General features: G+C 44.6%; 1 protein-coding gene across 1 annotated transcript in view; it reads right to left on the reverse strand.

Annotated features, from left to right (window-relative positions):
• LRP1B (LDL receptor related protein 1B) overlaps nucleotides 1–14,585 on the reverse strand; it is a 1,872,788-nt gene that overhangs the window by 933,307 nt on the left and 924,896 nt on the right. The window contains exons 13-14 of the mRNA XM_066577770.1: nucleotides 10,927–11,146; nucleotides 8,961–9,150 (exon numbers count right to left, since the gene is read on the reverse strand). Of these exons, the coding sequence (XP_066433867.1) occupies nucleotides 8,961–9,150; nucleotides 10,927–11,146 (410 nt within the window). The remainder of the gene's footprint in view (nucleotides 1–8,960; nucleotides 9,151–10,926; nucleotides 11,147–14,585) is intronic.

Raw genomic sequence — 14,585 nt, forward strand, 5'->3', positions numbered from 1 at the left:
GAAGACCTGTCCTCCTGAGTAAGCGTTGCACACCAGGTGGGGTCAGTCACCTCATCGTCCTGCTGCTCTTCCTCCGAATCCTCTGTGCGCTGCTCCCTCGGACTTACTGCCCTTACTACTACCTCACTGCAAGACAACTGTGTATGATCGTCATCGTCCTCCTCACCCACAGAAAGTTGTTGAGACAGTTGGCGGAAGTCCCCAGCCTCATCCCCCGGACCCCGGGAACTTTCGAATGGTTGGGCATCAGTGACTATAAACTCCTCTGGTGGGAGAGGAACCGCTGCTGCCCAATCTGAGCAGGGGCCCGAGAACAGTTCCTGGGAGTGTTCCCGCTCCTGAGCAGGTGTCATTGTAGTGGAGTGAGGAGGCTGGGAGGAAGGAGGAGCAGCAGACAGAGGATTCGGATTGGCAGCAGTGGACGGCGCAGAACTGCGGGTAGACGATAGGTTGCTCGAAGCACTTTCTGCCATCCAGGACAGGACCTGCTCACACTGCTCATTTTCTAATAACCGTCTCCCGCGTGGACCCATTAATTGGGCGATGAATGTGGGGACGCCAGAAACGTGCCTCTCTCCTAATCGCGCAGCAGACAGCTGCGACACACCTGGATCAGGAGCTTGGCCTGTGCCCACACCCTCACTTGGCCCTCCGCGTCCTCGGCCACGTCCACGTCCACGTCCTCTAGGCTTACCCCTACCCCTCAGCATGCTGTATTACCAGTGATTAGATTTCCCAGGCAGGAAATAAATTGGCGCAAGACTGCAGGCCAAATATAATTTTTGCCCTTTTTGGAAAACGAAAGGCCCCACTGCCTCTAGTGAATGAATAATCTAAGTTTAATAACTGTGCTGTGTCCCTGCTTATGTGTCACAGAACGTGAGGGTAGCAGAGTTATTATAACTCTTGGAGAGCAGGTATTTTTTTTCCCAATTAAGGAAAGCAAATGGCGAAGCCAGCAGTAAAGCGTAGCTGGGTGCGTATGATTTAGCAATGTATTTCACGCAGCTCACACGTCTCCACCGCCCGTAAGGACGGACACAGGCTGGACAAATAGATTTCTTTTCAGTTTTTTCCCACCAACAGGCAGCACTGCGTATATTCAATGAACCTGCGAAGTTTAATAACTGTGCTGTGTCCCTGCTTATGTGTCACAGAACGTGAGGGTAGCAGAGTTATTATAACTCTTGGAGAGCAGGTATTTTTTTTCCCAATTAAGGAAAGCAAATGGCGAAGCCAGCAGTAAAGCGTAGCTGGGTGCGTATGATTTAGCAATGTATTTCACGCAGCTCACACGTCTCCACCGCCCGTAAGGACGGACACAGGCTGGACAAATAGATTTCTTTTCAGTTTTTTCCCACCAACAGGCAGCACTGCGTATATTCAATGAACCTGCGAAGTTTAATAACTGTGCTGTGTCCCTGCTTATGTGTCACAGAACGTGAGGGTAGCAGAGTTATTATAACTCTTGGAGAGCAGGTATTTTTTTTCACAATTAAGGAAAGCAAATGGCGAAGCCAGCAGTAAAGCGTAGCTGGGTGCGTATGATTTAGCAATGTATTTCACGCAGCTCACACGTCTCCACAGGCGTTAGGACGGACAGAGGCTGGACAAATAGATTTCTTTTCAGTTTTTTCCCACCAACAGGCAGCACTGCGTATATTCAATGAACCTGCGAAGTTTAATAACTGTGCTGTGTCCCTGCTTATGTGTCACAGAACGTGAGGGTAGCAGAGTTATTATAACTCTTGGAGAGCAGGTATTTTTTTTCCCAATTAAGGAAAGCAAATGGCGAAGCCAGCAGTAAAGCGTAGCTGGGTGCGTATGATTTAGCAATGTATTTCACGCAGCTCACACGTCTCCACCGCCCGTAAGGACGGACAGAGGCTGGACAAATAGATTTGTTTTCAGTTTTTTCCCACCAAAAGGCAGCACTGCGTATATTCTATGAATAATAACTGTGTTGTGGCCCTGCCTATACAATTCTTTCCCTGCAGTATCAATGGAGGGTGGAATGCTCTGCAGAGGCGATTTTGAGAAGCCCAAAAAAAATGCAGCACAGCCAACAGCAGCCTGGACAGTACTGCACACGGATAAATATGGCCCTAGAAAGGACCGTTGAGGTTCTTGAAGGCTACACTCACTCCTAACACTCTCCCTGCCTATGCAGCACTTCTGTCCCTAATGCCAGGTGCAACGGTCTGCAGAGGCGATTTTGAGAAAAAAAAAATCCCACTGCTAACAGCAGCCAACACACAGCTATCAGTGGCCCTAATAAGGACCTTTGGGGGGTCTTGAAGCCTACACTAACTACCAATTCTTTCCCTACAGCAGCTCCGGTACAAACAGCACTGTCCCTCATCTAACTCACACCGCATCTGAGGCGAGCCGCGGGAGGGGCCGACTTTTATATTAGGCGAACACCTGATCTTCCCAGCCACTCACAGCAGGGGGGTGGTATAGGGCTTGAACGTCACAGGGGGAAGTTGTAATGCCTTCCCTGTCTTTCAATTGGCCAGAAAAGCGCGCAAACGTCTCAGGGAAGTAAGTGAAAGTAACCAGAACACCGCATGGTGTTCGTTACGAATAACGAACATCCCGAACACCCTAATATTCGCACGAATATCAAGCTCGGACGAACGCGTTCGCTCATCTCTATTGTGCACCTTTGGTCACATGGCACTTGATAGTTTCCAAAGTCCCTTCTGAGGGGGGTTGTCTTCTGCTGGACCTTCGGTCACTATCTTTGTGTGTAGACTGGAGATTTTGGAGGTGTCCGTGTGTATGTTAGTGATTTGTGATACAATATGATACAATCTTGTGTTGTCAGGTGATGTGTTAGCATTAGATATAGCGGAGAGGATCTCACAGCCTAGGAGGGTTACTGCTGTCATTAAGGCCAAAGGCGGCCCAACATTGTATTGAAAGAGGTGAATAAAATCCCCTCCTATGTGCGTCCAATACATTTGTCAGCACAGTATATTCTACTAGGTACGGCACTTTGTTCTGCCAGTCAGGTTCACTAACAGAAGCCTTTATGGGGGTAATAATACATTTCATCATGCTAACACTGATTTAAAAGTACATTTTCCATGAAGCCAAAAGCGTTATCCTGAACCCGTGGATTTAATCACAAAAGAGGTTTAAGGCCCCATAAGCTTTTAGAATATTTTGTGACAACATTGGATTATTATTATTTTAATCTTCCGCTGGCAAGAGAACAAATGACTTTGGCCGCTTTGTAGTCACACAGTATCCGGCGTAACGCTGTCTTTTCACGGTCGCGGCGTATAAACATCCAGCATATTTTGTAAACAATAGAGCGCCAAAATTACGAAGGCTAACTGTAAGAGACATCGCAGCCAATTGCAGAATTATCGTTGCAGTGTCAGATGTTTCATTGCTGACTCCATATTGTAAATAGCACCCGGACTCGCTGCTGCTGATACCACGCGAATGAGTGATCTATAGCAAAATAACGGAACACAAACAGCAGCTGCAGAGCCAGTATTCGAATCAGCGGTGGAGCTCAACAAGAACAACACTTTCCAGGAAGCAGATGGCTATATGTGCTAATATCAGAGCCTAAGGGGGAAGAAGATGGCTTGCTTAATTTACACCATGTATTTAAGTGTGCTGCCAAAATAGCGTCTCCTGATTGTACAACGCTGGGTAATATTTCAGGAATTGACTCAATGATGATGAGTGAAAAAAATCCTAATGAAGCAAGAATGTTGGTTACATTGTGCTTCAGCGGAATGGATTGTAACAGGCTTACTGCTTCTGGTCAGAGGATGGTGAAACCATGAAAATGCTTTCGCTGTTGTTAACTGATGGATGCACAGATGTAGCATTCATTACCTTGATTCTCGAAGCCCGCTGGACCATTAACATAGAGTGCTACACAATCCCCATAGCACAACTGTAAGTCGTCAGTTGCCTTCACCTCAAAGAAGTAGGAGGCCAGTAGGGAATCTCCAAGCCTAAGCCACGAGCCAGGAGATGATTCCCCATTATTGTGTGTGGACACAGGGGCACGTTGGACCCTTATTTGGTTCTGTTCACATGTGTGAGGTCACGTATGGGCATGCCAAGTACAGTTCAGTGACATTATTATGTTATTATCCATTTCTTTAACTGGGATGATTAAGCATATTGTTATGGCATGAAGCGGCGTACGGCGGTGATGATGTCAGCCTGTTGGAGAGTGGGGTGCACCATAGTAAATCTTCCCCTGCTAATCATGAACGATCTCTGCTTATACCAGGCACCCTCCGCCTAAGGACGGTGCCTGAGTTTTTGCTCTTTTGCTCCAGCTTGAGGGGCTAACTCATGTTTACTGACTCTCTGGTTCTTAACTCTCCATTACTGACTGCTCCTGACCCTGGCTTGTTATACTGACCATTCTCCTATCTGCTGGCTGCCCTAACCTCTGACTTGTTCCATATTCTGAATTTATGCTCCCCGTCCTGACTCGAATTGTCTGACTATGCCTCTGTTCATGCCCTCCGGGACCGCACCTTGGTCTACAGTAGCATCAGCTGCCACATTAGTGGATCACCTAGAGTGTAACAGCCTGGGGACCAAGCAGTGAAGCCCACATCCCAACTGGTGGGGTTAAAGGGTTAAGACTGGAGCACCTCTGGTGTCGCCTCTGGATTTGGTTTGGCACACTGTGACCTACATGCTCTGACTCCGACAACAGAGCATTGGCCCTAACCATTCCAGCTACACCAGGTTGGTCCGTCTCTCAGGGTCTTATATAGTTATCCATAAATAATCATAAGGTAGTTTTGCTTTTCAACAGCTAATGACTAAACCAAAAGTGCTTCAAAGTGAAAAAGGCCATTTTCCTTCCAATATGGGAAAGACTGGAGCTATACTGCCCCCTGTGGTTGAGCTTGATATGACACAAAAATAACCTGCAGCCATATTATTCTGTATTGTTGACCAGAACTGTATCAAAGCTTGTTTTTTTCTGTCCTAAACTTTAGTTCTATTTCTTTTCACTTAACCAAACTATAGAATGTTTTCCGCCCTGGAGTGGAATAGACTATTTCTCGCCGCAGTGTTTGACTCTCTGCATTGAAATGGAAGCACGCTTGTTTTCTGGAGAATTAAAAACAATTGATCGCTTAACTACAGCTTTGAAACATTTTGTGTGTCATTATTTTCTGTGTAGAGCGGAGCCTCTGGGGGAGCGGGAATGAAGCATTGTGATTGCCACCGTGTCATAAAGTTGCTGTGACTCTTATTTGGCCGCAGACAGATATATTTCTTGCACCCTTTCTTGCATTTATTTCTGCAGTGTAATCGTATAGTTAATTGTGAACGTTCCAGCTGCTGTACAATTTACTTGTTAAGGCATTAGATAAAATGTATCCATAATCAATGTTACTTTATTGCAATGAGCATCCTAGGCGACCGGGGCTTATCTCACCTACAACTAAGATTTAAAGTGAAATTCCTACTTTAACACAATTTCACAGTTAACATCTAAGTAAAAAGTTGGGTAACTTTGCAAATCTATATATATAAAGATGAAAGCCCTCACTGACTCACTCCCTGACTTACTAACTGACTGACTCGCTGACTGACTCACTCACTGACTGACTGACTCACCACTAATTCTCTCACTTCCTGATGTCGTAGAAACATGAAATTTGGCACAAGCATTGATTATGTCATAAATAGGAAAAGCTAATGGGTCCCAACTCGATTATTCAATTCTAAGCGCAAAAGAATTAGCATCCAAATTTTACGTACAGAATATAATTCTCTCACTTCCTGATGTCATTTTATATAAAGGAAACGTCGCATGGTTACCTCCCCGTGGTATTTCCTGGGTAATGCAAAGAACCATGCAAAATTCTGAACATATGTTTTTCCTCAGTATCTCTAAAGTAACCACGACTTCATAAGATTTTCCGTGTGAACACCAGATAAACAGCAGTACCAAATTAACTCAGGTGAAGCCGGTTATATCAGCTAGTACTTTATAATTGAGTACATAGATACAGCACCAGAATCAAGCACAGTATATAAATACAGCACTAGAATAGCTTATTCACATGAATGGCCATCCCATAATACAAGGTCAGCAAAAGGTCTGCCAAGACAGGAGCTGCTCTTACTAAGTGTCTTTGCACTCTGGGTCATTGCGGGGGGTCTCAGACTTAGAACCCCGCTGTTTGATATTCATAGGTCCTAATAAGACATAGGAGCAGGGGATGCTATCTTGGCACAACCCTTTAATGTGTCAGTAATCGTATTCCTTCATTTAGAGCGTCCCTGAGTTTTCTAGCACACCCCGGGTTCTCCCGCTCATTTGCTGCTGTTTGAACCCTGTTTCACGGCTGGAAGTTCTGATTTTCTGGTGCTCTTTCTCACTTTTCTGTCACTCTGCTTTTTGCAATTCAGTTTCAAGGAGCAGGCATGTAGCAAGTCTAGCATTCTGCTGTAGTTCACTGTCATGACTTCCTTGCTCTCATTGCCCATGCTGCACTGCACTTTTTCTGTTCCAGTCAGCAGGTGGCAGAATCTCAATACCCGACTCTCTGCTTTCCCACGATGATCAAGCATTTAGAGACATTCTGGTGAAGTGGTTAGTAAATGGACTATAATGTGCAATGTGCGTGCGCGCGCGTGCGCACACACACACACACACACACACACACACACACAGTTAGGGCCAGAAATATTTGGACAGTAACATAATTTTCGCGAGTTGGGCTCTGCATGCCCCCGCATTGGATTTGAAATGAAGCCTCTACAACAGAATTCAAGTGCAGATTGTAACGTTTAATTTAAAGGGTTGAACAAAAATATCTGATAGAAAATGTAGGAATTGTACACATTTCTTTACAAACACTCCACATTATAGGAGCTCAAAAGTAATTGGACAAATAAACATAACCCAAACAAAATATTTTTTTTTCAATATTTTGTTGCGAATCCTTTGGAGGCAATCACTGCCTTAAGTCTGGAGCCCATGGACATCACCAAACGCTGGGTTTCCTCCTTCTTAATGCTTTGCCAGGCCTTTACAGCCGCAGCCTTCAGGTCTTGCTTGTTTGTGGGTCTTTCCGTCTGAAGTCTGGATTTGAGCAAGTGAAATGCATGCTCAATTGGGTTAAGATCTGGTGATTGACTTGGCCATTGCAGAATGTTCCACTTTTTTGCACTCATGAACTCCTGGGTAGCTTTGGCTGTATGTTTGGGGTCATTGTCCATCTGTACTGTGAAGCGCCGTCCAATCAACTTTGCAGCATTTGGCTGAATCTGGGCTGAAAGTATATCCCGGTACACTTCAGAATTCATCCGGCTCCTCTTGTCTGCTGTTATGTCATCAATAAACACAAGTGACCCAGTGCCATTGAAAGCCATGCATGCCCATGCCATCACGTTGCCTCCACCATGTTTTACAGAGGATGTGGTGTGCCTTGGATCATGTGCCGTTCCCTTTCTTCTCCAAACTTTTTTCTTCCCATCATTCTGGTACAGGTTGATCTTTGTCTCATCTGTCCATAGAATACTTTTCCAGAACTGGGCTGGCTTCTTGAGGTGTTGTTCGGCAAATTTAACTCTGGCCTGTCTATTTTTGGAATTGATGAATGGTTTGCATCTAGATGTGAACCCTTTGTATTTCCTTTCATGGAGTCTTCTCTTTACTGTTGACTTAGAGACAGATACACCTACTTCCCTGAGAGTGTTCTGGACTTCAGTTGATGTTGTGAACGGTTTCTTCTTCACCAAAGAAAGTATGCGGCGATCATCCACCACCGTTGTCTTCCGTGGATGCCCAGGCCTTTTTGAGTTCCCAAGCTCACCAGTGAATTCCTTTTTTCTCAGAATGTACCCGACTGTTGATTTTGCTTCTCCAAGCATGTCTGCTATCTCTCTGATGGATTTTTTCTTTTTTTTCAGCCTCAGCATGTTCTGCTTTACCTTAATTGAGAGTTCCTTTGACCGCATGTTGTCTGGTCACAGCAACAGCTTCCAAATCCAAAACCACACACCTGGAATCAACCCCAGACCTTTTAACTACTTAATTGATTACAGGTTAACGAGGGAGACGCCTTCTGAGTTAATTGCAGCCCTTAGAGTCCATTGTCCAATTACTTTTGGTCCCTTGAAAAAGAGGAGGCTATGCATTACAGAGCTATGATTCCTAAACCCTTTCTCCGATTTGGATGTGGAAACTCTCATATTGCAGCTGGGAGTGTGCACTTTCAGCCCATATTATATATAAAATTGTATTTCTGAACATGTTTTTGTAAACAGCTAAAATAACAAAACTTGTGTCACTGTCCAAATATTTCTGGCCCTAACTGTATATGCTCTAACATCAGAAGAGGCAGAGACTGTGGAGATCCTTATCACAGTGTCTGGAGATCTGTCAGCTTGCAGCCTGTATGTGCACATGAGCTGCCAATGAAGATAGCCCCTCCCTCTGTTGCTATGGAAACGTCCCTTTGTCCTTATTACTATAGAAGCTATGTAGCTAACGGCAGAGAATGGAGTGTAGAGAAGATGGAAGGGAGACCCCTAGTGGCAGCAACTTCAAATGTGATTTTCAGCAGTAAAGTGACAATGTTTTTAACGCAAGCATATTACAGAAATGATGAGACTAACACGAGCTACTAGATGAGCAGATGGTGTCTGCAAAGTTAGCGCCCCTTTTTTCTCGACTTTTTTTAAACTTTCTGAAAATGTCCGTATTTTTTTTGTCTTAAATTCAGGAAAATGAATTAAATTGAAGTCATAAATTGTGAGGAACCTACAGGAAGATAATTTAAACATGCAGATAATAAAGTTCCCCAAATTGCGCTGTAATTGGACCTGTCGGCACTTATTTCATGTCTTATGGTTTTTTGCTCATTGTTACAGTAAGAAGGTATAAAATAAAGGCGGATGGTTTGTTGTGTCGCAGTCATGGTTTGTATGATTAGATATGTTACCTTGCTGCTTCCTTGGGTCGTAAATCTGCAGTCCGAAGAGTGGCGGCCTCTCTTGTCTGAGGAGACTGATGTTACTGGTCCTCAGATTAAGCTGAAATATGTAGCCATTCATATAGTCCGTCCAAAAGACATAATGACCGTGATGAGAGAGCCCGAAAGGATGATTTAACTCCTTCCCACTACCGACTACCTGAAGAAAGAAAACATCAAGTGATAGATAATACCAACTGTATATGATGACGGGGGGAAGCATCAATGTTGAACACTCAACTAATGTCTTATTCACATGGACAAGCGCGATTGTATCTGCATTTTCCATGTTGCTGTTGTCTGACATGTGAGTGTGATCCATCGTACACAGAAGGTGGCCCATTGATGTAAATGGTATGTGAATAAAAACAAACCAAAAACCAGAGCGCACCCTTTGACTTTATGGGCAGTTTTGGTTCATGAAAACGCACCAAAAACGTTCTTTCAACACGACCAGTGTTCCATAAAAAAAATCTAATGTGTCTATGACTGTATTTACCTTAATGGGTCCGAGTTCTGTCAGTAGACAGAACTCAGGTATTAACCCCTACAATCCTATGGTCACACTGATAATGCACTGTAGTACTTCTGTATTGCAGTGCATTATCACTAATCATGCTGATCACAGGACATGGCAGACCTGGATGCTATTGTCTGGTGTTTGATTGCCATGGCAACCCAATGGCCCTTTTCCATGTAATCAATTATTGGGATCAGCGATCTTTAGTTAGGTCCGGGCCCTCTAGTTAGGTCCGGGTCCCACACTGTAGTATCCACTGAGAGCTGTAGAGGGACAGATATAGTCAGCTCCAGGTTCTGCAAACCACCAGAATTGCATTCTTGACCTCTTCGCCTCTACAGGGTTTGGGGTATTCTGTGCCCACTGACACCTATAAATGTATACAGTATTACAAAATGACTTTGTACAGAATTGTGGATGTTTCCTCTGTTTTCTCCAATTCTGGCATCAGGTGAACGTTGAGATTGGTCTCCAGACGGGGTGATAGGGAAAGAAGTTCTTAGAGCTTTATAACATAATCAAGTAAACAACAACAAAAAAAATGTAAACAAAGGTTTTTTTCATTGTGGCATCTATTGAGCAGCGTCTATACTTGCTGATACCCCATTTCCCTGAATAAAAGAGCTACTCTGAAAACAAGCCCTGGCCAAATTTTTGAGGAGGATTGAAATATACGCCCTACCTTGAAAATAAGCTCTAGTTACACTATATAAAAAAGAGTACATTACCTAGCAGGCTTGGTCCAGGTCACTCCCGCTGCTCTTTAGAGGTGCGGCATGGTTCCCGCAGTTCTCGGCTGCTCGTACAAAATCACTTCCTGGTTACAGGATTCATAAACCGCTGTTCAGCCAATCAATGCAGCGCTGGATGAACCAATGCAATGACTGTAATTGGTTTATCCAGCGCTGCATTGATTGGTTCTTCAACCACTGTTCAGCAAATCAATGCAGCACTGAATAAAACAATGCAATGGCTGTGATCGGCTATGGTTCAGCCAATTCATAAATCCCACCTCTACAACATGATGGCTGTCGATAGGCTGAGCAGCAGTCGAAGAACCAATCACAGCAATCGCTTCCTGGAGGCTGAATTTATGAATCCCTTAACAAGGAAGTGATGTTGTCTTAGCGGCCGAGGACTGCAGGAAGCATATTGGTGCTGTGGAGAGTAGCGGAAGGGACCTGTTCTGAGTCTGCTAGGTAAGTATAATAAGACCCTCCCTGAAAATAAGACCTTGTGCCTCTTTTGGGCCCAAAATTAATATAAGACGGGGTCTTATTTTTGGGGAACATAGTAAATGTGAGAACACTCATGCCATACATCAAAGAATCGCCTTTCTCCAAAGCAATGATCTGATTTAGTTCATTCCATGCAGTTAAATCACCCATATACCTGCAATCATTTCATCTAATTTACCTTTCTGTTGGTCCCATTGAGGAATATCTGCTCTATGTGGTCGTAGTACGCATCGCACCAATACAGTAAGTCGTTCTCGTAATCCAGAGATAATCCGTTGGGCCAAAGCATCTTGGTGGTAACAAAAACTTGTCTATGGAATCCGTTCATCCAGGATTTCTCTATCCGCCCCACGCCGTCGTCAATCACGTCTTCCTCCCAGTCTGTCCAGTACATCCAGCTATACAAGTGAAAGAAGTGCTTAGTTTAATGTCCGGACGACATGTATATTATATACAATGTGTATCATTAAAGGGAGCGTCCGAGTATAACTTTTATTGGCTGGGCATGCTCTAAAACCATAGAAGAACTCTTACCTCTTCTCTTCCCCGATGGAAGCCGCAGCTCTGCTGAATCCCCTGCTGTAAGCACTGGCCAATGGTCAGGTGACCGCTGTGGCCAATCAGAGGCCACAACATCACTTCCTTTTCTGCTGGAATCAGCTCTCACATTCTGGGTGTGACCACATTCAGGTGACCACTGCGGCCAATCAGAGGCAGATTGTTGCAGCCTCTGATTGGCCGCAGTGGTCACCTGATTTCTGGCCAGCGCAGAGAGTGGGAGATTCATTGGAGTCGCTCCGTTGGCTCCAGGGGGGAGAATAGAGGTAAGTATCGATTTTTTTAAAATTATTTTAAAGCATGCAGGGCCAAAGAAGAAAAAAAAAAGTATACTCAGCACTCCCTTTAATGTCCCTACAATGGGGGGTATTCATTAGAGACTGCACCACTTTGTGGTGTGAGAAAGTCACAGGTTTTGTGGAAATGGGAGTTTGCAGAAAGGTTTGAGACTTTTTGTTATCCGTAGATGATGTATTTTCTGTCCACCCATGAAGTCTGCATTCTGCACAGAATTCTTACTCTTTTCAGATTCCTGTGCCCACACTCTCCCATAGACTTGAGCAGAATTCAGCGGCAGGCACCGCGGGAACAAAGAGGCGGGTGAGTATAAAAAATATATCCCATCTCCCCGCCACCTCCGCTGGCAGCACAACTTAGTGTACGGTGCTGCAGAGAATGACAGGTTCCCCTTAATAGGAGTTGACTAGGATTACAAGACAGAGTCTGATATTTTTAAGAAACAGCGCCACTTTTGTCCATGGTCTTTGTCAGGTATTACAGCTCTTCTCCATTTATTTGAAGGAGGTTTGCCTGTATTACTTTGGACAAGTGATGAAAAATATTAGACCATTTCTTACTAATGTCAAGTAACTCTTCAAAACTTTCTGAGCTCAAATGGAAACACCCCCCCCCCCCCCCCGGCAGATTTGCTATAGAAAATACACCATTTTTATGGTGCAAATTGTTGCAGAAAACGGTCTTCCATGCTTTGTCCCTCACGTATGCCTTTATGTGAAATGGGCATGTATAGGGGCCGGCCTGTGTGCAAGACTGAGTGCCAATATGGTGGCCCAATAATTATTGGAGCAAGTAGCCAACTAACAGGATGTTTACAGAAGTGTCTACAGATGAGCCTGACTTATTATTCCACATGAGCCGCTGGCACATTTTAAGGTTGTCTGCGTACGTTTGCGCTCTGTAACTGTTAGGCGGAATTAGTAAATCTGCCCCACTGTTATTATACAAATTCTCTGCCACAACCAGATTAGATTCAGACTGAGAACTGCATGATGTGCGCCGGCGTTATCAAAGGACAAGCAAATTAGTGCAACCAAAGACACAGGCCAAGAGAGGATACGGAGATTGGGACAAATTGTGTGACATTTTTAAAAGTTGCATGTCATAAACGCATCTACTGACCCCCCCCCCCCCTCCACTCAAGCCACGCCTTCTTGTTCTAAACACTTTTGAAAAGTGAAATGGGAGGCCAAATATCTGTTCTTTCGGCTCACATCAATAGCAAATTTGTCAAAATTGATTTGCACCAAAAACCCATACCTTTCACTGCCCCAACACCAGTGATACATGTGCCCCATTTAGTTTTAGATGAAGACCCCTTTTGACATATTAGACAATCGCTATGTACTAAGTGAACTCACTACCTATTTAGTCTAAGCAGATACAACCCCCCCCCCTTCCCGAGTTCTGCAATTTGTATATTTACAAGTAAGCACTTAAAAATACGGCATGCTTGCAGTATAGGGGACAGCGGTTGGAGGACCTGCAAGGGGCGAGGCTGACTTTACTGAAGCTGGGAATTGGGGCGGGTTAGGAGCTTTCGGGGCGGGGTTTTCTATGATGCGATCGGTGGGTGGGGATTTGGGGCGAGGCTTGGATGAGGAAATCGCTTGTGCGGAACCTACGTACCATAGTGACAGAAAAATGTGTGCAGAAGGGAGAATAAATGTATTTGTAATGAATGGGGTTTGTAAGGAGGATTTATCAGCTATGGAATACTTGGGCAGCCATAAGATTCTACACAGGAAGGGGGAATGTATTCCTTGTCAATGGGAAGACTCACAAATCAAAGATTCCAGTAAACGTAGTGGTCATGTGTGGAGACGTCCGGCTGCAGAAGCAAGCAGTCCGGTGTGAAAGATAGTTTGATTGAAGGAGCCACAATTGCGCCCGCCAAATTCATACATTTAGTGTTCTATTGGGCGACTGAAACACCTCGGCAAACAACAATGCAGCACAGCTTCAGCTCAATCATCTTGCTAGTTCCCGCCCCACCAATCACGTCATACAAAAGCCCCACCCCCAAAGCACCTAACCCAACCCAATTCCCAGCTTCACTAGAGCCAGCCCCGCCCCCCCCCCCCCCCCCGGTCCTTTAACCAGGGCCCCCTTTACTGCAAGTATGCCAAAAATACATCGTAAAATCACCGTAAATAATCCAACATTTATTTATAGGGGGGCTCAGGGAGTTTTATAGACTTCCCAGGCTCCTCGCTGTCACCCCCAAAGGTATGTGTGCGGACTGTGGAGCGGACACCTCTTTTCAGGAACAACCCCTTTAAGTTTGAATCTGCCACCAGCGTTCAGCTGCTCTCTGCTTCTCTGACTTCCAGCACCAACAAAAAACAAATGGTTTGCCAAGTAAAGCCATGGCCAACCAGGAAATGTCATATTACATGGTAACCATTCAGATGACCATGTGATAATGCATGGATGCCTCCAGTCCACCAGGATGAGCATTGCTCTCCATTCTGGCTTATAGAGAGGAAGGCAACCCTTCTCAATGACATGCATGTATCTTAATAGGACTTATGGGCAAAGGTTATCTTCTACCTTGACTCAACCCAACATGACTGGTCCATTGTGGCAATTTGATGGCAAAAACACTAGGCTGTAAACAACTACACTCGCCGCTATGGAGCATAGCTGCACATGACTGTTTTTTTTCTTTCTCTGAGTATTCAAACTCTGTGCTATAGTAGGTGAGTTTGGAAAAAGATAGCGGGAAGCAGGGTCCTGATATAGTATTCCCACATGTAGTTAATACTATATATAGGTCCTGCTCTAGTATTCCCACATGTAGTCAATACTATATATAGGTCCTGCTCTAGTATTACCACATGTAGTTAATACTATATATAGGTCCTGCTCTAGTATTACCACATGTAGTTAATACTATAAAGAGGTCCTGCTCTAGTATTACCACATCCAGTTAATACTATTTATAGGTCCTGCTCTAGTATTCCCACATGTAGTTAATAC

This window comes from Eleutherodactylus coqui, chromosome 8 (assembly GCF_035609145.1).
Source record: "Eleutherodactylus coqui strain aEleCoq1 chromosome 8, aEleCoq1.hap1, whole genome shotgun sequence".
Lineage (NCBI taxonomy): Eukaryota > Metazoa > Chordata > Amphibia > Anura > Eleutherodactylidae > Eleutherodactylus > Eleutherodactylus coqui.